At 37.6% G+C, this 27,992-nt stretch overlaps 2 protein-coding genes across 2 annotated transcripts in view; one reads left to right on the top strand and one right to left on the bottom strand.

Annotated features, from left to right (window-relative positions):
* Positions 1-8,259: 8,259 nt before the first annotated feature.
* LOC113055241 (interleukin-10-like) lies at positions 8,260-10,279 on the top strand. Its single transcript, XM_026221365.1, has 5 exons — positions 8,260-8,437; positions 8,591-8,647; positions 8,899-9,054; positions 9,519-9,581; positions 9,723-10,279. The coding sequence occupies exons 1-5, from the start codon at positions 8,270-8,272 to the stop codon at positions 9,816-9,818; spliced, it is 540 nt and encodes a 179-aa protein (XP_026077150.1). The 5' UTR covers positions 8,260-8,269; the 3' UTR covers positions 9,819-10,279.
* A 13,027-nt stretch (positions 10,280-23,306) lies between these two features.
* LOC113055239 (MAP kinase-activated protein kinase 2-like) overlaps positions 23,307-27,992 on the bottom strand; it is a 29,430-nt gene continuing 24,744 nt past the window's right edge. The window contains exons 3-10 of the mRNA XM_026221363.1: positions 26,964-27,028; positions 26,765-26,844; positions 26,542-26,668; positions 26,363-26,438; positions 25,974-26,098; positions 25,754-25,839; positions 25,254-25,334; positions 23,307-25,126 (exon numbers count right to left, since the gene is read on the bottom strand). Of these exons, the coding sequence (XP_026077148.1) occupies positions 24,977-25,126; positions 25,254-25,334; positions 25,754-25,839; positions 25,974-26,098; positions 26,363-26,438; positions 26,542-26,668; positions 26,765-26,844; positions 26,964-27,028 (790 nt within the window). The 3' untranslated portion in view covers positions 23,307-24,976. The remainder of the gene's footprint in view (positions 25,127-25,253; positions 25,335-25,753; positions 25,840-25,973; positions 26,099-26,362; positions 26,439-26,541; positions 26,669-26,764; positions 26,845-26,963; positions 27,029-27,992) is intronic.

Here is a 27,992-nt window from a genome sequence, read left to right as displayed (position 1 = left end):
TTCATCCAATGAATAATTTGTCTTTCAATTTAATTTACAATGATTTGTTTTATTTTCAAGTAATATATATATATATATTTTTCAAAACATTGATAAATATAAATGTTTTTCATTAAGAGATCAACTAAGACATATTTTGACGAATGTAAAATATCAGGTTAGATTAACTCTTATTATTTAGATTATATCATGACCACGCCTCCTCACACTGCTGCTGGTGAAAATTGTTGTTTGTCTAAACGACGGGACATTTCTCATCCATTAACTGCAGTGGACAAAACCGCTCTTGAAACCCGAGATGAGATGAGACTGAGATGAGATTATTGAAGTATAATGCTGCTGACGTGTTTTATAGTGTCACTGCAGTGTTGTGAACGCACTTACAACAGACCCGGAAGAAAAGACAATGCTGAATAAAGTCTTGATTTTTTTTATTTTTGCTTCAACAAATTCTAACTGACCCTCTGATGTCACATGGACTACTTTGATGATGTTTTTCTTACCTTTCTGGACATGGACAGTATACTGTACACACAGCTTCAATGGAGGGACTGAGAGCTCTCGGACTAAATCTAAAATATCTTAAACTGTGTTCCAAAGAGAAACGGAAGTCTTAAGGGTTTGGAATGAAATGAAGGTGAGTCATTAATTACATAATTTTTGGGTGAACTAACCCTTTAAATATCCTGATTTGACCAAGGCCTAGTCCTGGCTTAAACTAAGCCCTGTCGGTGAAACCCTGTCTCTGTGTTCAAACATGGTAGATATATAAGAATGAAACAATGTCATTGTTCACATCAGGCATGTACATTTATTTAAATTACTTTATGCACTAAAATGTACACTTATGCCTCTTCACAGCAAAGCTCCAGATCAGCTGTAAGTCATGTGGGTTAACTGAGACCTGTTCTGAGGAGGACCGCTTTATTGACAGGTAGCCTTAGGGTTCTCACAGGTCCTTGAAATCCCTGAAAGTTTGTGAAACTGAAAAAAAAAAAAAAAAAAATTCAAGGCCCTGGAAAGTTTTTGAAAATAAGACACAGACACAGGTACATAGACACAGACACAGACATAGACACAGGTTCTTGAAAGTTGTTGAATTTATTTTGTGCAAGAAGTTTTCTAGAAAAAAAAAAAAAAAAAATCTGATTCTTCCCTTTGGTCTCCTAATGTGTTATTTCGCCAACACTTCATGGCCAATGTTTATGCTTACTTGATTTATGTTATATACGTGCATTTGCGCATTATGTTAAGTGTTTATCATAAGGTAAGGTACTTTGTGTTGTACATTGCCATTTTCTGGGATATTCCTAAACCTGGATCTCATTAATATTGAAGAACAAATTCAAGCACCAAAAGCAGCCCACACACTCCAAGTGACACACTATATGGTACAGAAGAATTATTTTGAGTGTCCCTTTTTCTGTCCCTTATTTTCCTATTAAGATTCACAGTTGTCATATGATGCAAATTCAAGTTTTCCTTTCTCTTTGGGGTGTTACAGGCTGTTTGCGAATAGATACAATTCCTAAAGTTGCAAAGACTAAAGTCTCAAACCCAATGAGATATTCTTTATAAAAGTTAAGACTCATCCACACCCTCCTAAAACATGTTGTTTAAACATGCCCACACGTCAACGTCACTGTGTGGGAATATTTGCATAATGTCGCCAAAATGTTCACGCAAAGAAAGAAGGCATAACTTCTCCTCTCACCGTAGTCTTGTTGTTGTAGCCACCGCCATGTGTATAGATGCTGTGTGTTTCGTTGTGAAAGCAAAACTACTTTGTTTGGCCTTGCGAAAGAGCATGATATCCGCGTTTACCTGGCGTGATATGCAACATGTAAAAAAAAAAATATAATCAGTAATTATGTCCCTACTGGATGCAACAAATGCCTCGTTTGTAATGGGTTTTATTGGTTTTGTCATTACGGTATGTTGTGGGGTGTAACATTTCCTTAACACCCTTGAGGTATTTGGCCAATCACAATGAACTGGATAGCTAGCCAATCAGAGCACACCTCACTTTTCAGACCAATGAGCTTTGTAAAAATGTATGCATTTCTGAAAGTTGGGCCATAGAGGTGCAAAAAAATTTACATTATATTGAAAATAATGTGTTTTTTAACCCTAAATCCGCATAAACACATTTCATTACACCAAATACACAACATAATGTTAATTTTTTAAAAGGTGAGTTAGCACCTAAAAATTCAGTACTGCCAATATTGTGGACTAAAACCTTATAGTTTTGATGCCGTTTGTTGTTATTCTGAAATAAACGGTTTTATGTTAGTTTGTTAAACTAGTTTTTTCATGTTTTATGGGGATTATGGGATGTTTTATGTTTTCACATAAAAAGTCATGTTTTTATTTTATTTTATTTTTTTATTAACATTTGGAATGAAATTAAAATAAAACAGATAATTGCATGAATGTTCCTTTATATATTTATTTTTTTTCTCAATTTTCTATTTTAACAAATTGGAAAAATGAAACAATTGACAGATTTAACCTGAAAATTACGCGGATTTTTTTTTTTTTTCATTCATCCAATAATTAAAAAAAAAAAAAAGCCAATGAAAAATAAGTAATTTGCCCTAAACAATATTTTCTATGTCTATGAAAACTTTTTTATAAACCTTGGCTCAAATAATATTTGTCTTATTCTTATTTTCATGTCTATGAAAATTACAAAAATAAATTTCTTATGAGAATTTTTGTTTTGATTAAATCTATATATTTTTTGTTGTTGTTGTTGTTTGGATCAAAAATAGAATTTAAATTGTAATGTGAAACATTACCCAATTTTTTTTTACTGGATGAATAAAAAAAATTTCAGTGTAAGCAAACATTATTATTAAGAATACTGCCAGGGTACCCAAAACACATACACAAAAAAAATGCAACAAGGTTTAAAATTTCTACAGTTTCAAAACATCTGTTTTGCATGGTCAAAACTAAATGTACAGTACAGTAGGTCACTCTTAACCAAATGGGAAAGAACCTACTCAGCACACTCAGCACACAATATACTTCCTCTAAAACTTCCCAGGACTATGAGCAAAAGTGCGTGTTAAGCACCTGAGGTAGTTCACGACAGCTTTGCAGCACTGAACCTAATTGAGCTTTCAAACCCACAATAGTACCCGCACTCTTCTATTTTGTCAATGAGACATGTGTCATGCTTCTTGACACAACATGCCATCACTTTATTCCAGAATCCATGGCACATGTCCCTGATGCCTGATTATACCACTTCCTCAAATCAAACTCTTTATGGGTCACGAAAAAGACTTTTTGTTCAATTAAACTATTGGTCATAAACTCAAAGTCAGCTGTTGAGTCATTTGCTGTTTTACACATTCATTTATACATATTTACATATTAAAATGTACAGGGTGCAAAACTGTGCTGTTGAAGACCAAATGTGATGTTCTTTGTTTTTTTCAAGGTCTATTTTAGCAGTTTCAGATTTTACTTTAGACTTCATTAAAATGAATCAATATGCAAAACTATTGAGAGTTTAGTTTATTAAATGCTTCAGTTTGCTGCTATAAGCAGCCAATAACTGACTTAACAAAACATTTTGTGGTTGAACAAACCATATTTATCCTCACTGGTATTGTATTTAACATAGTCTAGGTCATATACAGTATTATCTCCCTGCTCATTACCATTGTGAAGCAACAGATGAATTTGTGCCAAAATATCGGAGTTTGAGTGGACACACAGTTGCTTACATCAAAAACAGAGGTAATTAATTTTCTTCCTTTTAAAAGGCATATAAACCTATTTATCTTGCCATGCCAACTATGTGGCAATACACTACTGTTCAAAAGTTCAAAGAGATGATTCATTAAAACTCATTTAAAGTGACAGAAAATACATTTCTAATGTTACAAAAGATTTTTATTTCAAGTAAATGCCATTCTTTTGGATTGTTTGCAACAGTTTCATAAGCACTAAATCTTCATGTCAGAATGTTTTCTTTCAATGGAAACTAAAAACTGGAGTGACGGCTGCTGAAAATTCAGCTGCCAACACATGAATGCATTACAATTTATTTTAAAATGGAAAACAATTATTATTTAATTTTGCAATAATATTTCTCAACAATATTTATATATTATAGATTATAGATCAAGTAAATACAGGCATGTTGAGCATAAGAGTTTTCTTTTCCAAAACATTTTACAAATCTTGCGACTCTTGCGACTTAGATTTCATGATGATGGCCCTTGAAAACAAATTATGCAAACTGTGTTCCAGCAAAAGGAAGGGCGAAGTTTTTATGCAGCATGACATCCATAAGTATGCTTCAGCAGATGCATTCTGTTTTGTTTTGGAACACAACCTCAGTCATATGGGTACCTGTGGCCGCAAAGGCACGAGCCATAACAGCTTCATCGTACATGCTTCATATGCGTCACTACAGAACGCCAATGAGCGTTGGCTTTGACGCCTTAAACAGTTCAACTAAAGAAAAAAATTGTGAAACTGAAACTCCTGCAGAATGAAATGTTGAGCGATTTCCTTTAAAGACAGTTTAGTGAAGCAAAAGGGGCTGGAGATGACCCTTGCGAACAAGAAGCAACTTTACACAAAGGTGTACTTGCAACAATTCATATCGGTTTTCAAAGATCTAATAAAATTTGGTCTAAAGTAGATATCTTTAGTATTAAAATCACCAGAAACAAAATGATTAATGCGTTCATGGTACAAGATAACTGATTAATAAGGGAGTATGTAATCAATTCATCAAAAAAATCTTATGATCAATAAAATAATTTGGATAAATATAAAACTGACAGCTTTCCTAACTTCCCAATATTACAAGGTGGTCAATGAGTCAATGTGGTTTATCATGACTTTAGCTGAGTGTTTAGCCGAAACCGCCTATATTGCTTAACAGAAACTATTATATAACAGAAACTCTCTTAGCCATGCAATGTGGGACTTTACATCAAATAGGAATGCTGCATGTAAAATATATACAGAAGTTAAAGTAAAGGTTCAATATTATTCTACTTATACATTAAAAACCTGCAATCTATAAAACAATTCAGTTAATCTGAAATACTGCATATTGAAAATAGTTGTAACATTTAATTCAAGGCTATAGATATTATACTAGAAAAACCTTTTAAACTAACGAGCTGACATACGTTAAACAGTTTCATATGTTGATGCAGAGCAGTTTCATATTTAATGTCTCAGAACATGAATCTATCCGTATGCAAATGAATCTCAGAACACGAATCTATCAATATGCAAATACTTTTAACTGTCAAAAAAAAAAAAACCCCGTGTGAATAATATATGTTTTCGATATGGGGTGTTTCAGTACGTTTACCTTATAAATCCCTTTTTTAAGCTTTCCCCTCAAAGCTCCTTACTGCTGCCCCCCAATGCATCACCAGTTCAAACCTCAGCATCTGTATTTAGCTGGATTTAAAAAAGCTAATTTAGCTTAAACATAAACCTGTTACAGACAATAATCAAAACAGGCCAGCTGCATGCTGATCATCTGAAGAAGTCATAATATGCTTTCTCAGAGCTTCTGTGATATTCTAGATACAGGACTGGTACAGGAATGAATCACCAATGGGCAAAATTTATATTGGTAAGTAGTTAGCTAACTTGCAATACTCCATTATTAGTCGAAACACACACAAGATCAATAATGATAGAAGCAAGATGATCAAATCTCTCTCGGTTTCAGGCTTTCCGCAGGATGAATGTTTTGCTGCTCAAATGCATTCAGGCAGAAGATTGTAAATTCCTTTATGTTTTTATCCAAAGGCCCTCCATTACGTTCGCTGTCAGTAATCTGTGCCTGTCTGTGCGTCTCTTGTAGATCTTACCTCTGGAGAGAAACAAAACCACCAATTTTGCATCATGGGTTGGGCTTACCCCCCGCTAATGCATGATTTGAGATACAACCAGAAATGCAAAAAAATTGCGTAATAGTAAGTCATGGAACAGGTCAGCTCATTTATGTTTATTTTATCAGTTAATGACATCTAATGAAATTCCATCGCGCTGTAGTATTGTAAAAAGAAGCATCTTTCCATATCTGTCTGATAGTTTATAAATGAAAGATTAATGAAATCCCCTGTCTGAGATGTATAGTGGCATGTTAAAAAAAAAACAATCCACAAAAAGCTACAGAGACTGATAATCGGCCTTGAGATTTCATATAATTGGGTTAAATAAAATGCTAGCTTTGGTTGATTTTCAAGCCATTGTATGCCACTTCACAATGGGAAATCATTCGCTAAATGTAGTTTCGTTGATTATGAAACATGTAGTTTCACTGATTGTGAGTGTTTGTGACATTTTCAATGTGATATAACCAGTCTGTGGTGAACTGTAGAAGAAGCAGAAGCAAAAAAAAGTGTGTAGTTTTTTGGTGACTTTACAAATGTCTATGTGCTTTTAGTGACACTTAATTTCTTGAGATCATCTTCAAGAAGCTTGACCTAAATATAGGTATACTTGACCTAAATATATATATATATATATATATATATATATATATATATATTTAAATGGCTGTATAGAGTTTACTGGTCAAGAATTTGCTTAGTCAGCTTGATTTCAGTTGAAAACAATATTTCAACAAACATATTTACACTCTGTCTCTTCCAGACATAGATGTGTTCACAGTTGGTGTTTACAAACCATGTACATCACATTTAAAAAGTGCCGTAATGTTTTATTCTTACATGCCTACATCCATTGAATTGAATTAAAAGGCAAAATAGAGTACAGAGCTAGCTATTTTATAGCTGTCTTAAGTAATCACTGAGTGCTTTCTTAAATCAGTTAATCTGGGTGACTCACGCCAGCACTATGTCTAGTACAACACTGCTCTCGCTCTTTCATCAATAAAAAAAATTGTAGTAAGAGTGACATCAGAGGACTTCAGTGTTAATATTACTTTAATTAATATTGTTGTTGCAGTGTTTGTCTTGTTTCTAGGTCAACTGTTTTGTACACTGAGATGGACTATTTTTCTCTTAATGGGAGCTTTTAAATAATATAATGGTAAAATAATAATTGCAACTCAAATCAATATTTAATTTTTCGCCATATTTATTTATTTGAGTAGCCATGAAATAGGAATAATACTGTATCCAAGAAAATATTTAAGGCAGAATATTCCTCTACACACACACGGTACAAATACACACACACACACACACATATTAACACATCGTAACATGAATGATTAAGGAAAATAATGTAAATAATAATAATAATAAATATTAAGAAAAAATATAAAGTAGGAATGGATCGATATAAGCTTTCTGGGCCAAAAAAGTGTAATTTTTACCCTTTGAGTCATTTTGACCCACGAGGAACAAATTTTTATTTTACAGGAGGGGAGGGACAGATCAAGGTTCATTTTTTGTAAGTTTTAAGAGACTAAAAAATGTTGATGAATTTCAGGAGAAAGTCTGGCATGCATTATTTTAGAATCAATGGAGCCGGAGTAAATGTGAAAGGTGTCTGTGGTTTAAAATACCAAGGAGTTATTTGTCACCCAGAAACCACACTGGACCCCTTACAATCATTTCTGTATGTGTGAGTTTACACTCACCTGTGCACCATCTGCGTAAAAACAAAAAACTAAAAATGTCAGAGATGAGACGTCTATTCAGTTCACTGCTTCTGTCTGTGAAACTAACAGAAGATTCCCAGCAAAAAAACAACCAAAAAAAACTAAACAACGGAGATGGTTTAATCATGGACGATTCATTTATACATTTTTATTTACTAAGTTAATTTTTTCGTCATTATCCAAAATTCATTTGCAAAAATGAACTGCAAATTAATATATTATATTTGATCCATTTTGATAGATAGATAGATAGATAGATAGATAGATAGATAGATAGATAGATAGACAGATAGATAGAGATTAAAAAAGCAGTTAAAAAATTGCTGACATTTATTTTTATTTTTTTGCTGACTTCATCTTAAATTAACCATCCAAGTTCAATTTTCCTATAACTTCTTTATTCCAAAAACAGAAAGAAAAAAATGTTAACAGGTGATGACACAGTATCACACACAAATTGCCAGTAAGTCAACACCCCCCTCCACCCCTCCACCACAAAAAGCTAGATAGGAATTTTCTGGGGTATAAAATAACGGCACCCCAAAGCTAATCTACACATCTCCTCTACTGAGGGCTGAAAATATATATATATATATATATATATATATACTTATAAGAACTAAGAAAGAGGATTAAAGAATGATTTTCACTGGAGTCATCCTTTCTGCTCTAGTCATGCTTCTGCTTACTGACAGTGCGCACTGCAGAAGAGCTGACTGCAAGTCTGACTGTTGCTCATTTGTGGAGGGCTTTCCTGTGAGACTGAAGGAGCTCCGTTCTGCATATAGAGAAATACAGAGGTTTTATGTAAGTATATTCAGGCTGATTTCAAGCTCAGATCCACTGAATGAAGTCTGAACCTTGCAAATCCCAATCTACAAGGCATTTCTGCTTTATTTCATGCTATATTGAGGTTTGAGGTTCTCTCTAATGGGTTTTTGTTTACATTTTTCTCCTCAGGAGTCCAATGATGACTTGGAACCATTATTGGACGAAAACGTTCAACAGAACATCAATGTAAGTACCAAACTCCATTCATCTACTCCCACAGTACTTTTTGCAGCAGTTGTTCAAATGTAAAATTAGCAACAGCAGAAGTAATCATACTGAAACCGAAGGTTTTGTGCAAGACGTCTGCAAACTAAAACTAAAATCTCGCCGAACGTCTTGCATCTGCATATTGCTACAGCGGTGCCAAAGTGTGGTGTGGTGTAACCGTGGGTGTCTGAAACAGCTCATAAAAGAGAAATCTCGTATATGATCCACAGAGTCCTTATGGATGTCACGTCATGAATGATATCCTGCGCTTCTACTTGGATACCATACTGCCAACAGCTGTCCAGAAGAACCACTTGCACTCCAAAACACCAATTGACTCCATTGGAAATATATTTAAGGATCTCAAGCGGGATATGGTGAAATGTGTAAGTCTGTCATTCAGTCATTATTAAATATAAAATAAGTTTAAAGGATGATAAATTTGGTCTCACTGATGTGATTACTTTCACAATTAGAGTTAACTTTTTCATCCTGATGACAAACACATTTTAATCGAGCCACTCTTAAACCAGCCGAGTTACCTGTCTATCCAGGCTGGGAGAACAGCAAAACATTTGGATGTCTTTATTAGGGAACTCATTAAAATTAGGTTGCTAAATTTAGGATGTCTAATGTTAGGTCGTTGAATGTTATTATATGAAAAATGTAGTGCAGGCATCTTTAGGATGTCGAAATACTGCACATATGTAGAAAGCCTTTGTGGCTTTTTTTTTTTGGGCAAGAGCTGTTGCAAATCAATCAAAATACCTAGTGCTTGTTGTGCAATGGTATGGTGAGGCAAAGAACATTGCAAACTACATGAAATAACATTTGTTTCTTTACATTACAGAAGAATTACTTTTCTTGCCAAAATCCCTTTGAGTTCGCCACCCTAAAGAACTCATATGAAAAGGTAAGTCTTATTCAACAGCTTAATGCTAATAAAAGTACCATGTTACACCATCAGAACTATTTTCTACTCTAACATTGTTTGAAATGATTAAATTATGTCTGTAAGTTCTTCAAAAGTTTGACAACATCTTTTTCTCTTTAGATGAAGGAAAACGGTGTTTCTAAAGCCATGGGAGAGCTTGATATGCTGTTTAAGTACATTGAGCAGTATTTGGCATCAAAGAGAGTCAAGCACTAATAGGATGTCACACTGGATTCAAGTCTGAAAAAATGAAGAATAATGTAGAAACAATGGATATGATCAAGAACATACTGTAGGATATGGCACAAATGGACTTCATCCTTTAACTTATTGCTTGCACATCACCATTCCATCACACTACTTTATGATGCATTGGAATGCCTTCCTCTTCACCTTCAGCTTCTGGATGTCACTATGGCAGTTTTAGACTGAACTAAAACCATAAAATGTTGTTTAAGTCACATTGACCGGAGTTATTTTAAAAATTAGTTGCATTTTACCAACTTAATGAAATAACTTGAAAGTGTGTAATAACTTGTGTAAATACTGATATTTATTCATGGATTTTATTTATTTTATTTTAAGAGCTCAAAAGTTAATTTATTGTTAGTGTCATATGTGTCTGATGCTTATTTAGAATTTGTTACAGAAAAGTGTCATCAATAAATTATTTCAACTGAATAATGCAACAAACATTTCCTTTTTTGGTTAATGTGGTTAATTGTCTTTCTCGTGTTGACATCAGTTCATTCTGGTCTTCGGTTTACTTCCTACCCTTTATGCTAAGTTTCGAGCAAAGAAGCTAAATCTAAATTCTAAAATGGCAAATCATTAAAATGGTGCTCCTGCGACTTATCACTTAACACAATCATTTACAGGGTGTGTCAAAGTGAGTTAGTAAGGGTAAAAACATGACTGTGCTAACCTCAAAACTGACCTAAATAGAGCAGTTACCAGCAGCTCAACAGTCAGCCCTTTACTGTAATTGCAGCGATGCATGTCTCACCCTAATGCGATTAACTATGTAACAGCTAACATAGGCCATGAAACTTTATTCCTGCAGCCGTGGTGTGAGCTACTGAGTAAGCAAAACAGTATGGGAACAAGAAGCTAGTTTCAGTTGTGACAGAACCCTAAGCAAGGCCTAGGGTGGTTAGTTGGTTGGGGAAGCTATTGAAATTGAAAGCTTTTGCAAAACAATAGAGTACTCTTATGCATCTATCGACACCAAACTATCGGGCTGTGCATGAAACTTTGCAGGGTTTCTATATGAAGGTACCTCCTAATGAAACTAGTTGCACACAGGCTTCTAAAGCACCAAAACATCAGGTCTTTTGATGTAGAACAGATTCAAGTGAGATTTAGAGATGAAAAAGCAAATAGGTTACGTTGAGTCTGCAATGCTTATTTCTTAGCTATACCAAAAAAAAAAAAAAATTATTGTTTTTATTCTGTCCATCAACTAACTGCACACATAGAGCTGTACAATTAACCAAAAAACAGTTTCTATTTCCATTTGGCCTACAATAATCAAGATAAAACTATTGTTGTTCCCCTTTCTGCCCTCTTTCCAGCAATGTACTTTCGCTCCACCATAAAAACCCAAACTAATGTGAACAGAACATAGACAAGTAAAATAAACTTTTGGCTTAAGTTGTGCGCCTAAATGGTCAAAATACAGTACATGCGAAAATGTGTCATCACTCATACTGCTGATTATTCACATAAACCATTGTCAGATATGTCTTAAGTGACAATGAAACTACTTGTGTAACAGTAGATTGGATCCGTGCAGCTCTTAAAATGACAGCAGGCCAATATTCCTGCTGCTGACTGTGAGCTTAATATTACTAATTCATGAATTAATTAACAAAAGACAAAGATAAAATTACTCACATCACATGACTGAAGGACTTTTGTTGCTTTAATAAGAAACAAAGAAGGTTTAATTCTAATAGTGAATAAAACACTATTTTATTTTACATTCGATTATTCAATTTCTTTAGTAGACTGTGAACAAAATACTTTAGACTTGCATAATAAAAAATTAAAATAAAAAACTTAAAGCACTGAAAAAAAAAACCTCCGGGTGTGTGTTTACTGCTGTGTGTGTGCACTTTGGATGGGTTAAATGCACGAATTCTGAGTATGGTTCACCATACGTTGGCTGTATGTCACTTTCACTTCATCAGGCATTATTGGCAGCCATATTGCTGCAGCACACGGGAAGTAATTGGGGGTGTGGTGCCTTGCTTAAGGGTCTCTTCTCAGTCGTGGTATTGAGGGTGGAAGAGAGTGCTGGTTATTCACTCCCCCCACGACAACTCCTGCCTGAGACTCGAGCCAGCAACCTTCAGGTTACAAGTCTGACTTTCTGAGGCCACGACTGCCACAAAACAAAGCCTTTTGGAATTTATGGCAAATATAACTGATGTGGCAAAAAGTGATCACTGACAATGAACAGCCAATACATAAATAGTAAAACTGAGAATACGCACTCAAGTTAGGATGTAAAATGGAAACTGGATACTGCCAGTGAGCTTAATGGGTCAGCCCCTGCACCACCTTGCACTACTGTCATTGTCAGTGGCATACAGGCAGTTGCCTAGGATGTGCAATTAAGCTAATCTTTTCTTAAGTTTTTCTTAACTCTTGCTTGTCCTCAACTGATATTTCTGAACGGTTTCCTGAAATCAGCGAAAATTGGTCAATGCAGAACTATGTGATTTTGCTTTTCATCCTGTTCAATGCTGTGCTCGTATCCGCTACATGGAAAACCAAAGCCGCCTCATTTCCGAAACAAGCTGACATCAAACCACAGTGTGATCTTAAGTTGTCGAGGATGGTCATGCCACCTTTTGCTGCCACCAATTCACGAAGGAGAGTGAGTCACAAAAGACTTCCTGTAAGCCTTGGTGTGCACAAGTCCATAGCAGTATACCCATATGTCTTTTTGACGGTTAAAACAATTGAGTTTTGAAACAGCATTACACATTTCAAATTCTTAGAACGGCTACTTTAGAGTGTTAAGCGCACTCAAATCATACTTCAAAAGTCTGTATATTCAGAGAAATGGAATGGTTTGCTACTTAACAGAAAAGCAGAAGAAAGGCAAAAAAAATTCTTAGAAAATGTGTCACTGTATTGGTCTTGACAATTTAGTGCAAGTGTTATTGGTGTATAAAATGAACACAAAGTAATTAAATCTTAACTGTTACTGTGCCATGTTTTTCTTTCAAATTCTAAACTCCATTGGAAATTTCTAAATTAGCTAATTCACATAATTAAAAATGAACAGATATTAAAACAGCTATAAGATTAATGTGAAAATTATAATTATGTATCCACTTAACATACTTTGAGTTGATATTCTAACTGGATTTGACTCATTCACTACATTTGTAAAATACTGACTACTGCTAAATGTGTCCATAAAGGTTAAATATGATGGTAATCACGTACATCTGAGACTTAATTTATAAGACTTCAGAAACAGTGACATACTGTTGCTTAAGATTCTGTTTGGTACGCAACATTTGTTTACCAACAATGAAACTACATTTAAGACAAAATGGTTTCAAATGCACTTTACCCAGGATGATAATGATCAACACCATCACCCACATCTTAAACCATTCTACTGAAAGCTGGATTGAAAGGTGCACTATCGAGAAGATACTTTGTAAGTAAGATGTACCTGTAACTCAGCTGATAGGGTATTGTGCTAACGATAGGTTGTGGGTTTAATCGGCAAGGAATGCACGTGCTGGCATTATGTATTAACTCTAAAAGCACTGTAGGTTACTACCATTAACCATTCTTTAAATTTAGGTCATAGTCCAAGAATAATCATATTTGAGTTAAGTGCTCTGAGTTAAGTGCTGTTTCTAAAGCATGGTACTTTCTAACAGATGTCGGTAAGATCCCAACACTCGAGTAGAGAGCACTATAAATTGTTCTACACGTTGTGACGGGGTGAAGAAGCATAGGACACGAGGATCAAGGAAAGTTCCCCGAAGGGTGGATTTTATTGAGGTGGTGAAGGGAAAAATAGCCAACGTGAGAGGTTCCGGTGCTCAGTGCTGAGCCTTCTCTTCCTCCTTCGGTGCGCAGTGCTGTGTGGGTCCGTGAGGTCCATGCCCTTAGTGGGCTGGTGGTCACACGCTGCTGTCTGGAGGGGAAACATATAGAATTGTTAGCCGAGTCTTTTGGAGACATCTCTCACCTCTGTGTTCGACGACGCTGTTTATAAAAGCCCGTTTCTGATGGGCCGCAGGTGTGACAGACTATGTCTCGGGCAGACTTTGGCAGCGGCCCCACTAGGTCCATTCTGATACGCTCGAAGGGCACCTCAATGATGGGCAGCGGTATCTGCTGGGGGGGAGGGGTGCATGGAGACATCCACTGACAAGTGGGACAGGCCTGACAGAAACGTTTCACCTGGGCCACCAGGCCCGGCAAATGAAACTGTCGCGTATGCGTTGGATGGTGTTTTGGGCCCCCAGGTGGCTGGCCATGGGTTGGGCATGTAGCAGTTCCATCACTGCTCCTGTCTTGGTCCGTGGGACCACCAACAAAGTTTTCTCCTCCCCCCTTCGCTGGGCAACGCAGTACAGCAGGACGTTTTTGAACACGAAGTGAGGTGTTGGAGGTCCTTTCCATCGGAGACCCTCACTTGGGCCCAGCAGTGTTTGAGGCGGTCGTCCTCATGCTGCTCTCAGGCAGAGGCCCCAGCCCCAGTTACCTGCTGGAAGAGGTCATAATAGACGTTAGGGTTATGATGTGAAGACTCACCCTCTCTGGGGCTGTCCAAGGCCAGCAGCACAGGATGCCATCGGGGCTTCGTGCCAGCCAAGCACGTCTAGTGGAGTGAGGAGCTTCCGTGGGCATGGGTTCATCTTGTGGCCCAGGAACCACCGGTCTGCCGACTGGTCGCTGGGTGCCCTCAGGCGCGTGTTGCTCCTGGACCACCCTTCGGGGAAAGGGCAGTGCTCACTCCCTAGCCTCCAGGTGTTGGGTGGTCTCCGCCTGCTCGATGGCATCCACCAGCTCATCTATGTTGGTAGGGTTCCGCATACCGGCCACCTGCCGGAGAGGGCGGGGAAGGGCCCGTAGAAGGCTGTCCACTACAACGTGCTCCGCTACCTGTTGTGCGGTGGGACCCCTGGCCAGTAGCCAATGTTGAGTGAGGTGTGAGAGGTCGGTCACTTGCACACGGGCGGGCCGCCGTGGGTTGTAGGACCAGTCATGAAATAGTTGGGCGGCATTAATGGGCGACAGTCCAACCTGCCCCAAGATTTCCTTCTTCAATTCTTCTAGGCACGACGAGTACATTTTGATTGACAGCTTTTTAAAAGCCTGAACCCACAGCCCGACATTATTCAAATGTGCGCATGCACACAGCCTTTTGGTCAAGAATGAGTCATTTATACAGGTTTTAGCATAATTTATTAATGACTACGTAGGCTATAGGCCACTTGGAAGTTGGAACAAAGAAAAAAAACAAGTAGTAAAACAATTAGGCTATAAATAGGCCAATGCACCAATAAGAGGAGTCTCTTAACAAATTAAATGAAGATAAATTCTAAATTAAGATAGGCAATAACGAAATTAAAATAAAGGTTCCAGGAAATTTGCTTTGCACTTCTCTCCACAATTGGACCTCAATGTGATGGTGAATAGCACATGAAATTTAATAAAAGAATAATGCTAATGTAACAGGTTTACTCTGGTTGTGTTTTGTCGTTCTCAATGAAGACAATGCGGCTGGAGGAGGTCTCAGGATGTTTTATTCTGCAAAAAGCAGGTCTGCAGAAACACACAGAGCACAATTAAACTTTTTTTGGGATACACCTTCTCTCCCCTTCAGTCTGCCCGTACAGCATGGAGAAAGCAGCGCTCTCATTTGAAGAGCGAGAGACAGCACACAACAGACCTCGTCAGCAGCATATGTGCTTCTAAAGATGGCGCTGTAGGCCAATCGCACGAGGTATCATGTGCGTCACCAATATGTGCCCCATACAAGACAGTATTCTGCATGAACGGTTCCCACTATAATTAATTATGTACATTATGCCACATAATAACTCCAAATAAAAATATGAAGCACAAAAACATAAGTTTTGATGAAGTTCATAACAATATTCATATTTGAACCAGCTACACTAACATTAGCCTGTACATCTATATCATGCATTTAAGACTCAAATAATATTTAGTTATAATTTGAAAAACCCTTACTCACCAAGATTAGGCTACATGTTTTTGTGGAGGAAAATTATTGAATCCACTGTGGATGGTTTCAGCGTGGTCCTGCGCTCACTGATGGTGCATCCAGAAGCACTGAACACCCTTTCACTGCTGATGCTACTGGTCGGGATGCAAAGTACTGATCTGGCAAATTTTGGGGTATAAATGTTTTGTTGATCTTCCACCAGCCAACAGCATCCATTTTCCATGATAGCCATCTCAATGCAGCAAGTGACCTTGTCATCTTACCGGTCAGTTCCTGTACATTTTCCCACAAAATTTGCTCTTTTTGCCAGAGGAGGAGTGTGTTAGACTCCTGAGAGCTCTGGATCTAATATCTCCACATCTAAAGCACCTGCAGCCATGGATTGGCTCCAGCTTTTCATGGAGCTCATGATAAATTTTTCTGTATAGAAGTCAGTGTGAGGTACACTGCACTGAACCGAGTGTCTCCCATATGCAGCAATGTTGTTGACAGTTGCCATCCCTAATGTTTAACGTAACTGACTAATAATTTAGCAGCAGAAATGGTATCGTCTATGTCCAGAGCACCATCGGCTTTGGATAACTCTGAAATGTTGTGTCCATGGCACAGTACCGTATTAATGACATGGTCAATGCAGTCCAATCTCTGGTATGCCCGCAGAGCTAATTTAATGTTTGCCCTCTCATCAGTCACCCAATTTTGCTGAGAGGACCAAACTTTGTCACCACTAGTTTCAATATCTCCCGTCTGATATTTTCTCCAGTCTTTGCCACTTCCAAAAGGAACATTGTAATTGTCAGGGTTTTATTCACCAGTTCCATATCCTCACTTATTGAAATGGCATGTGATTGTCAAATAACACATTGTGATTGTCAAATAACACATCCGATAATGTCTGTGGTCATTGCGACTGTGCCATCCTTCAACAAAGTCTTAAGTTTCTGTATTAAAGCTTCCCTCTTTTCTTCTGCCATGTCAGTGCACGTCTTCGCAATTATCACATGGCATTTTACAGGAACCCTCCCATACACAACCCGACATGAATTAGTTCTTGCACCAGCTCTTCAAACCTCTTGCCATTTACAATATTAAAAGGCCTAATGTCTTTATAGCAAAAGATGACACTTCTCGGTTATCATTTGTTTCACCTTTGCAGAAATGGGTTTTGATGCTGTAACAAACGATTTGATTGTAGGTTAATTCTGGGCACTGGCAGGTGTTGAACAGCTTCGATCAACATGCCTTATCAGCGATGAATTCCCTCTCGTTTTGCTGTCGTACTTTAACAGAATGTCAACTATTTTGCATTTCACATCCACTGGCTCATTATTCACATTATGCACATGGTCAAAACTTTTCCACACCTCAGACTTGGTTTTGGTTCCTGGTGTAACCAAAACATAATCGCTACAGGCAAGCCTCAGTTTCACCTCCTAAGCATCAATTTTCACATTTTTCTTGCGCTAATCGAAACGTATCACATGACCTCTCATTTACCGCACAAGCCGGTCCTGTCGGGTCCAGACAAAAGATCTTCAGCTCTGTGCCATACACAATTTTTTTTATTGCCAAAAATCATCCAGTAGCCTATCCTTGTTATTTTTTTTAGCATAAATATTTTAAAATAAAAATCGCTAAAAACAAACTGTTTAAAATAGTTCTCAGATAAATATTTTAGAATATAGTTTGTCTCATTCCTTTCCACTGGCCGAATAGTATTTCATTTGTTTTAAACAATTAAAATAAATTTTAATTTATGCAGTTTTGCTGATAAGGTGAACATCTTTTATTTATTTTTAGCCTATATTTAATGCAGTGTAAATAGAATTTTCTGACTCGGCGAATCACTGACAAAGTAGCCCATTTTAAAAAAGAAAACATTGCAAATTACAATTTTCTTCAGGTTGGATCCTTCAAATAGAACCTTGGAGTTATGATTGATGATCAGCTGACTTTCTCAGACCACATTGCTAAAACTGTATATATATATATATATATATATATATATATATATATATATATATATATATATATAATGCAAACATATATACATATACAAACTTATATGGGTAAAAACAGAACTTTAAATAAAAATAAAAAAAGTATAATTTATTTATTTACAAATTTCAATTGTAGCTCTTGACAGTTACCTAAATGTCCATCCATCAATTATGATAATTTGCATTCAGTCACAAACAAGAGGAGCAAGCGGCCACAAGCGTGGTTGTGGGAATAGCGGGTCATTTTTCCACTTGGATGGTGCCCCATAAGGAGTTGGTGCCCTACACAGACTGCATACTCTGCGTGTAGGGAGCAGTGGTACTATATTATATCTCCTTACGTAGTGCAAATGTGTGTGTCTGTAAGGTTGGGGGGGGGGTTCGTATCCCCGGGAACACGTGATAGGTAGAAAATTGATAGCATGAATGCACTGTAAGTCGCTTTGGATAAAAGCGTCTGCATAAATTTAATTTAAATTTACTTCATTACTTTTCTCACGCCAGGAAAAAAAGAGTGCGTACGCATGGTCTAGACTCTAGAATGTCTGTAAGGTGCGTACATAGTTACACCAAGTTTATTTTTTATAAATCCTGATATGTGCATACAAAATTGCGTACGCAATTTCTATGCCTATTTTGGGTGTACGCAGTGTTTATAAATGAAACACCAGGGACTTATGTAAGAATCTTGTTTGTGGACTTCATCTCGGCCTTTAAAACTATAATACCAAACCTTCTCCTGCCCAAACTAACTCAGATCTCCGTGCCCACCCCTGTCTGTCAGTGGATCAACAGCTTCCTGACAGACAGGCAGCAGCTAGTGAGGCTGGGTAAATGCACATCCATGCACCTGTATAATCAGCACTGGAGCTCCCCAGGGCTGTATTCTCTACCCACTTCTCTTCTCCCTGTACACTAATGACTGCACATCTAAGGACCCCTCGGTCAAGCTCCTGAAGTTTGCAGACGACACCACACTCATCAGCCTCATCCAGGACGGTGATGAGTCCGACTACCGACATGAGGTTAAAGAGCTGGCTGTCTGGTGCATTCTCAACAACCTATAGCTTAACACACTCAAAACAGTGGAGATGATCATGGACTTCAGAAGAAGCCCCCCTGCACTCCCTCCACTCACCATCATGAACAGAACTGTGAGTGGAGTGGAGTCATTCAGGTTCCTGGGAAACACTATCTCTCAGAACCTGAAGTGGGACATTTACATTGACTCCATTGTTAAAAAGGCCCTGAAGAAGAAGTTGTACTTCCTTCACCACATGAGGAAGTTTAACCTGCCACAGGAGCTGCTGAAACAGTTCTACGCCGCCATCATTGAATCCATCCTCTGCACTTCAGTAACTCAGCTACCAAATCTGACATCAGAAGACTACAGAGGGTAGTCCGGACTGCTGAGTGAATCATCGGTACAACCCTCTCTTCTATTCAAGAACTGTACTCATCCAGAGTGTGCAAAAGGGCTGGCAAAATCACTCTGGACCCCTCACATGCAGCACACTCCCTCTTTGAACTGTTGCCATCTGGTTGACGCTACAGAGGCAGCCTGCTTAGTAGCATGGCGGGCAAAAGCTGTGGCGCAATTCAGCTACCTCATCCTGAAATGGTTTTCGCACATAACAACGATGTTGCATACTTGTATCCTGGAATCTATGGATGCATGAGGAAAATGGCCTCTTCCATTTCTACTCTATCTCTGTATGGAAATAAAGAAGTAATGGAAGGCTCACCTGAGCTGGAGGGCTATGGCCAGAAAGATAACGCACATCGAAACAACCTTGCAGAATCACCTTCTTAGCAAATTTCAGCTGCAAGTCCAGCCTTCGCTGTCCTCAGACATCTCCTGCTCTACCTGGGCCGAACCCAGCAGAGCACTAGCCTCTGACTCAGAAAATGTTAGAGAAAATAACATAACAGCTTTCTCTCATCTATAGCCAATGAGCGCGAAAGGGAAAGCCCCTCTCTAAATAAATCTGCCAGATCCACCTGTGATCCCATTTAGCTCATTTTCCTCCGTGCCTCAGCAACAGCAGGTCCTGAAACGCAGGAAGCAGATGGCTGCCCTACTTTTCTCTTAAAAAAAAACAAAACAAAAAAAAAAACAATTGAGAGCGGAGCCTTTTTTGGAAAAAACGCTCACACATGCATGCAAATTGCCCCCTCAAGTACATTGCAGTGTGTGTTCTTAGCCCAAACAAACAACGCAGCTATTGTGGGTCTCATCGGGTGTCAAATAACGATGTAATGGATGCACACATCCTCTAAACATTTTGCTAGTGTTCACCATGATGATTTAAAAAATCCGCTCTTACCCGGTTTAAAAATGCGTACTTCAAACAGAACGGTCAGTGAAGACAAAAGAAGAGAATGACGTGTTCTCCCAGCACCTATTTATACTATAGTTGCACCGGAAGTGAAGTCAGGAGCTGTCGCAGGCCAACTTGTTGCCATTTTTTCAATGTAGCCTATGTTTCAGACACGGGTCACGATGAAGGGTTCCCCATAGCGACCCCTAGAGGACGCAGTTCGAAGTTCACTTGAAGGGGAACTTGCAGGGTATAGCTGACAGTAAGTTAACCATGCTTTTTGGAATACAACCTGGACAGTTGCGTACAATTGGCTAAAATGGCTCCGAGGCATTTGACAAAAACAACTATCCAACAGATCTTTAAACCTGCTCCCGGGAACCAACTGTCTTGCGATGCCAACCCCACAGGCACGTGCACAGGTAGGGCTCAACCTGTGCAGAGCACATGCCCTTTTTGCCCTTACACTCCGAAGTGCACTTTTTTTGGTGGTGTTTTTTAAAAAAAATTTATCAATGCTATTGGTCACCCTTTACATCTGTCTGTTTTAAAAATATTTAGCAAATGAAAGTTCTTAAAACGAGCTTGTGTAAATCTTATTCGATCCTCAAGCTGTCAGTAAGCTGATAACTCCGCCCCCTCTATATTAATTGAATCAACTGAAGTTCCACATCAGCCGCACTGTAGACAACAGCTGAGCTGAACAAAGTTTTGCGAAGGGTAAATAAATATCTTGTTGTTTGAATAAGTACTACTAAACACTACGTCTATAAAGGCTCATATTTTATTTATTTGATGTCTGACTGACTGACTGACTGAGACATGTGGGGTGTCGCCTGAGAGAGGGGGCTAGCATTTGCCATCTAGTCATAGCCAATACATAGCCAACACTTAAATGGCCTGTGCATACAGTAGCATTTAATCTTTTATAAAATGCGATTTTGGCCAAATGCATTTTACCACAGGAAAAACCGAGCGCTCCGTCTATATAGCTACAAAAACTAGTTTGTAACGTGTAGATTAAAGTGTAATGTGATGCCGGCAGCGGCAGGCACCGTCGCCGTTTCAATAACGGACAAAAAAAAATTCACATTTGCACACATTCGCTGGTCAAAAACTATATATTGATAAGTAATACAACAACATATAATTTGTTTTTACCATCGGAAAATCATAACAGGTGCGCCCCCGCGCTGTTTCGTACTGGAACTTACACAAAGCGACGAGTGATCCTCGTCACCTAGATAACATTTATAAAATATATTTCTAAGAAATTTCTTCTTTGATTTATGATTGCTGATACACTTAATTTATTAACATTTAGGCTAATCATGTTTTGGTATACTCTCCGTTTGTCCTCACATGTATAAAATGTAGTAAAACATGGTAGGCGGATACATGTTGGATATGTTATAGTTACGGTATGGCTATAGTTTCTTATAATCTGGAATTGAGTTGGACATAATTAAATTATATTTCAAAAAAGTTTGTCAAAAATACTTGACTCATTGCTCACCTTCCCCTCTTCTCAATGTCATTCATAATCATGTAAACCAAATAATACAAATTAGCTTATAAAACCAAACAGAATAGCTAAAAAAGAGAATATATATATATATTTTTTTTTCTTTGCAAAGTTCATAAAAAAGTGCATAAAGTTCAATAAAAAAAGATTTTGGTTTCTGTTTGGTGTTATAAGCTAATTTGTATTATTTGTTTAACATGTTTATGTATGAGTCAAGTATTTTTTTTCGCTATAAATGCAATTTAAAAAAAGAGGGAGTACACAAGAGCTGTTGTAATTAGGTTTAAAGAAGCCCTTAAAACCCTGTTTATCTATATTATCTAATTATCTACTATTATTATTATGGTTGTTATTAATCGTGAATAAATCTAAAGCTTTTGAGACTATTATTTTGTGTTAATGAATTTGTCATGAAGATGTGACCATTTATTCCTGTTATGCAGGCTTACTAAATAATCTTGATATAAAAAAAGGGAGGGGGGTGCCCTTTTTCAGTTTCAGCACATGCCCCTCAAAAGGTCTGTGCACGGCCCTGCAACCCCAAGTTTGGTTCAGTCACTATCAAGGACTGAAATGCTCTTTTCATGGTGAGCTGATCAAAATGACCACAGCTGATCACAGTTGAAAGTCAGATAGCTTTGAGAAAGTGATTAGCTACACCTGATTGAGTTTATGAGTCATTTTAAGGAAGGGGTGATCCTTTTTTCAACTTTTTTTTCTGACATGTTAGTGTTATATAACTTGGATGTTATAAATTGCACTGAGTAAATAGGGCTGGATAAAATGAAAACGGTACGTGTCTTTATTTCAGGCTGCGTTGCAACAAAGGAAGTGGGAATATCCACTATAGTGACTGTTCGCTTCTTCTGAATCTGGGTTGTGAAATCTAAGAACCGTCATCTTCAGTGGTTCTTTCAAAATACTGGTGCTGCTGTTGACTCTTAGTCAGATTTTGCAATATAAGCCATACCTCAATTCATGCTAGGTGTTTCCCCAAACGGTAAAGTTAAACCTAAAACTATATTTATTAGGAAACCCACTACCAATATCCTTTCTGAGCAATGTATTGTTTCTAATTCTTCATAAACAAAACTTATCTGATGCCTCTTCGGTTTCACTTAGCTCATAAGTTCACTTTTAATTTTCTGTCATTCAGTTTATCGTTATCTTTTTATTTTCCATCAGTTGCCATTAATACATCTTACTCATCTCCATTTAGTGCCATTAGCATAAAGGGGGTTGCGGGGGTAAGGACTGTTACAAATGTTAATGTTCATTTTCAATCAAAGAAAATACTGCATTATGAAATAGAGACGATCCCATCAGTGTGAGAAAGGTTAATAAAGGGTGAGAAAGGTTAATAAAGGGTGAGAATTTTAAATTGGCTAAAAATAAAGGATTTTTAGATCTCACGAAATGTGTATTTTATTACTTGGTTTGGGTCGATGACAAGTGAATTAAATCATATTCATGATCAATTTCATAAAGTAAATGAGATATATTTGACAAGTTTTTATGAGAACATTAACACACTGCACAAAGACTTATGTAAATACAGTTCAGAACTTGTTCATACTAAAAATGGTCTTAACACAATCTTACATTTAAATGAGACGCAGACAGTTGGGTTTGTATGTGCTTTAATTCAAGTTGAAGCAGACCAAGTACAGCAGTTAAATACTAAAAACAGGACACGTATCAATCTTTGCCTGTTAATATTACATTTTGTGGGAATTCTAGTCTGTTTTTCAACTTTGATAATATTGTAGTCTTTGCTTTTAGAAATGAATGTATGTGAAAAGATCCTACAAAGAGGCAAAATCAAAGAAACCACAAACAGTTTAAAAAAAAAAAAAAGTTTAGTCATTTGCAAGCAGGGAACTGATATCATGATGGAGTTATCTGCTGTTCAGGAGTATACTGACTCTATGCGTTCAACATTGTGAGCATTAAATCATGTCCTTAAAAGATCGATCACACAACAAACATGAAAATACAGTAAAAAAAAAAAAAAAAAAAACTATATAGAAAAAATAAAAAACCTTTCAGCATACGTCAATCAGAGCAGCTATAAATGAGTTTGCAGGATGCGCAGGATTCCCTGCATCCCTTAAACATTTCCAGAACATAAGGCCTTAACACCTGGTACCTATAAGCTGCTCTCAACAGGTGCATTCAAACACTTACTGCATGGTAGGCAATAAACAGACACGACAAACAAAAAATGCACTGGCATAATGAAGAGTACATTCTACGGCTATCGCATATATTCATTCCACAGACAAAGAACCATCACCTTCACAAAGATCCCATTTTCAAAAGCATTCATTACACACTTAAGAAAATACAAACGGCTTTGCAATTCAAGGTGGTGGGTTAACCAACACATGTCTACTGTTTTTTTAAACAGGTATATGTGAAATGAAACCAGAGCATGGGTTAACATTCTTTATAAACCACTGAGGAAAAAAAAGAGTTGAAAACAAATATGCATAGAACCAATGCAATGCAAATCATTGTGCACCCAAAACGATGTGCAATAAGCGTATCATTGAGCAAGCAGAGGGCTAGAACAATGTGTTGGAATGGCTTTCCATGGTAAGCCTGATCAAAACCAATGAGAAATAAGGGCACAATGCTGTATCCCTCTCAATCTGAAGATCAACAAAAGGCTTTTTCGATCTAAAGCTCAAACAAGATTTTGTGTTTTACTTGACAAAAACCTGAACAATACTGACAGACATTTTCACAGTAAAGAACAGTGTGCGTCTACATTCAAAGAGTCATTTTAAAAATACATTTTCATCTGGACACCAGTACTGTCTTTTACTGCAAAAGAGCATTCAAGTGCAGCCATAAATGACAAATATAATGAAGAACAAACAGCAAAGCTAGCACTATGCATAGGCTTCTCAGAACAATTCTAATACAGGGCAACTTATTTTGAGCCATCTTATAACTCAGAATTGAACATCATTAAACAGTGTTAAATGGGTTTAACTCATGACCTAACTCATGACATAACTCATGTCCCAACGACATTCGATTAAAAAAAAAAAAGGAGAGAAAGGGAAAAAAAATTAATGCAAAATGTATTGTCTTGTATCATCATTGTACAGCCCCTTTCTTTTGTAAGGGATGTGATGTATTGGTTACAGATGTTACAAATGCAAATATAAAACAAGAAAAAACTCCTGCTTTAACTTCTTTGTTGAGATATTGCTTCCTTAAATCAAACTTTTCAACTGATGTACGAGTGTAAAATGTGTGTTTGCTACAGAGTGAATGTGTCCTTAGCAGGAGGGCGTCTCGTTTTCAGGAGCCATATTGTTAGCTTTCTTTCTCCTCTTCATCAGCAGTGGATTGGATGAGTCTTCGATCCTCTTGATTTTGACTTGCTCATAGTCGACTCTCATTGTTGCCAAGGCACTAGTCATTTCTTCCTGTGAAGCACAGACATAACAGCATTAAACAGAATGAAGATATGGATCTGAGGTGCAGTGACTGCAAAGAGACAAAACATGCCAGAGATTTTCTGAGAAGACTTTTTTTTCTTGTGGGAGGCCTCACCTTGACATCCTCCCATGTGTCTTTCTCCTCTTTTAGCACACGGCTAGTATGTAGCGGCGTCTGTGGTACCTCCATTGATTGCTATAGCCATGTAAATAACCATATGACACAGTAAGTCAAATATATTGCACAAAGGAAACACATGAAAGTGAAAGTGACGTGACATTCAGCCAAGTATGGTGACCCATACTCAGAATTCGAGTTCTGCAAAGTGCACACACACACACACACACACACACACACACACACACACACACACACACACACACACACACACACAGCAGTGAACACACACCCGGAGCAGTGGGCAGCCATTAATGCTGCGGTGAATGGGGAGCAGTTGGGGGTTCGATGCCTTGCTCAAGGGCACTAAGTCATGGTATTGCTGGCCCGAGATTCGAACCCACAACCCTCTAACCACTAGGCTAGGCCACGACTTCCCATTAGACATTGATCTAGATCAACACAAAATGCATAAAATAATGCTAATAATCACTCACATTGATCCAGGGGTTGTTCATAAACTCTGTAATGGTCATCCTTTGTGTGGGCTCAGTTTTCAGCAATGTTCTGATGAGGTGCTTGGCTTCAAAAATAGGAAAAGTGAGTCACTCAAATCTATAATCATTCTTAGAAACATGCAACAAATGACTTGGAGATAACAGCATTCTAAGAATGATTTCTCAAGTTGCCTTTACAAAACAGGAACTTGACAAATACCTTCCTCTGAAACTTCAGACCATTCAGGATTCGGAAACTCGTACTGTCCCATGCGGATTCGTTTCTTCATACCAGGGGATATAGCCAATCCGTGGTTGGAATAGAAAGGCGGGTAACCACAGAGCCTGGAAGTTGAATAAAGTGAGAGTTGCAGTATATCAGTAGAGTTCTTTTTGTCAGCTATTTTAAATTTTAGCCTTAGGGCCGTGTTAAATGCCCTTGTTAGTTTTTTTTTTTCATATTTAGTCAACACTATCCTATTTAGTTTTAGTCAAGTTTTGGTAAATTAACACTATATCAGACACACTTTTAAGGTCAAAACCCATTTAAATAGAGGCCTTAACAGAGAAAAATGGTGTATGCACAACATACGAGACAGATTCACTTACAGAATATACATGATGACACCCAAAGACCACATGTCACAGGACTTGTCATACTTTTCTGGACCAAGAACCTCTGGGGCTATAACATGAAAAAGATGAAAATACTTACAAATGAAATGTTTTATGAGTGGGATCAAAGGGCCATCCTAACATCTGTACACTGATAATTCTGAAATTCTTACCAACATAATAAGGAGTATAGCAAGGGGTGGCCAGAGAGTTGTGTGAGGTTGTCTCTTTTGCAAAGCCAAAGTCTGTCAGTTTGAGAACGGCATTGGGCCTTTTAGAGGTATATAAGAGGTTTTCTGGCTGCAAAGTGAATTTTCAGTCATATTCAGTTAAGAAAACCATGAAGTCAAAATCATTTATTAATTTTGTCGATACTGGTCATCATAAGATTATTACCTTGACGTCTCGGTGTGCGATGTTTATTGCATGTAAATGCTCAATGGCCCCTCCAATACTCTTCATGATATCAGAAGCCTCTGAAAAGACAACAAAACAAGAATACAATTAAAATACTGTGGCAAAGGGGCCTATTTATTATTTTGATATTCTTCAACACATGTATAAACACTGAAAAGAGAGTAGACGATGCCAGTACCTCTCTCAGTAAATGCCTGGTCCCCTCTGTCCTGAATCCGACTGAACAGCTCTCCACCATCCATGCTTCAAAACAAATGCAAAAAGCAAAAATCAGCTGACATATCACAAGATGTATAAAAGTAACAAAAAAAGTAACATAAAAAATGTAAACAAAATATTTAAAGATATTAAACTTATCTAATAACTAAGACATTTATGTGAAAAGTGCAAGACACATTTACTATAAAAGGCCCTTTACTTTTATTATTAACCATCACATTTGGCTGAATGTACAACAGTGGATTTGAAATAGAAATGGCTACAGGTAGCTATGGCAATGTTTCCTCTAAAAGCATTGAGAGCTCAAATGATTTCTGCGTGGCAGATGTATACGTGCAAAAACTCACAAATAAATGACTCCGTACAAATGTATAGAAAAACACACACACACACACACGAAGGGGGGACCTTTCACCGTTGTCCCCATGTCATCACTGTGGTTATCATTTCCGATTATATGCAAACCACTGCTAGGTCAGGTGAGCTGCATTTCTTGAAAACTTGCCAGTTGCGAGAAACTGGGTCAGTGGGCTTCTGTCTGGCTGTCTCTCATCAAAAAAAGAGGAAGACTAGGTGGTTATAATTGGACCTAAAAACTCTTAGTCTACTTGATGTGCTGCTAGCACATCCGGAATTGTAGTGATAAGGCATGATAATTTGTGAAAGGGGGTGTAAACTGCTGATAACCATGTACATAAATGTAAATGTGAAGAATCATGCTGTTCTCACATCTCCACTATGGGCCACAGTGCGCAGGGTGAGTTTCATTTCTACAGCTCACCTAGAACTGCAGTTAGTTTCAGGTGAAATCAAACGCCTGACAGAAATAGAAAAACACAGTAAGCGTTTGACTGAAAAAGCCTAACTCACTGTGAGATAGGGGCTATGAACAACCACATCACGTTTTACTGCTTTCAGTCTCACTAAACGCCAGACACTATCCGACACCTATCCGACACTCGATATAGATCTATATAGCTGAATTTGC

Source organism: Carassius auratus, chromosome 36 (genome assembly GCF_003368295.1).
Source record: "Carassius auratus strain Wakin chromosome 36, ASM336829v1, whole genome shotgun sequence".
NCBI lineage: Eukaryota > Metazoa > Chordata > Actinopteri > Cypriniformes > Cyprinidae > Carassius > Carassius auratus.
This window is presented reverse-complemented; position numbering and strand designations above follow the sequence as displayed.

Coding starts and splice junctions, on each gene's coding strand:
- LOC113055241 (XM_026221365.1), top strand. CDS start 8,270: ATGATTTTCACTGGAGTCATCCTTTCTGCTCTAGTCATGCTTCTGCTT. Junction 9,055..9,518: donor AGCGGGATATGGTGAAATGT/GTAAGTCTGTCA, acceptor TTTACATTACAG/AAGAATTACTTTTCTTGCCA. Junction 9,582..9,722: donor TAAAGAACTCATATGAAAAG/GTAAGTCTTATT, acceptor TTTTCTCTTTAG/ATGAAGGAAAACGGTGTTTC.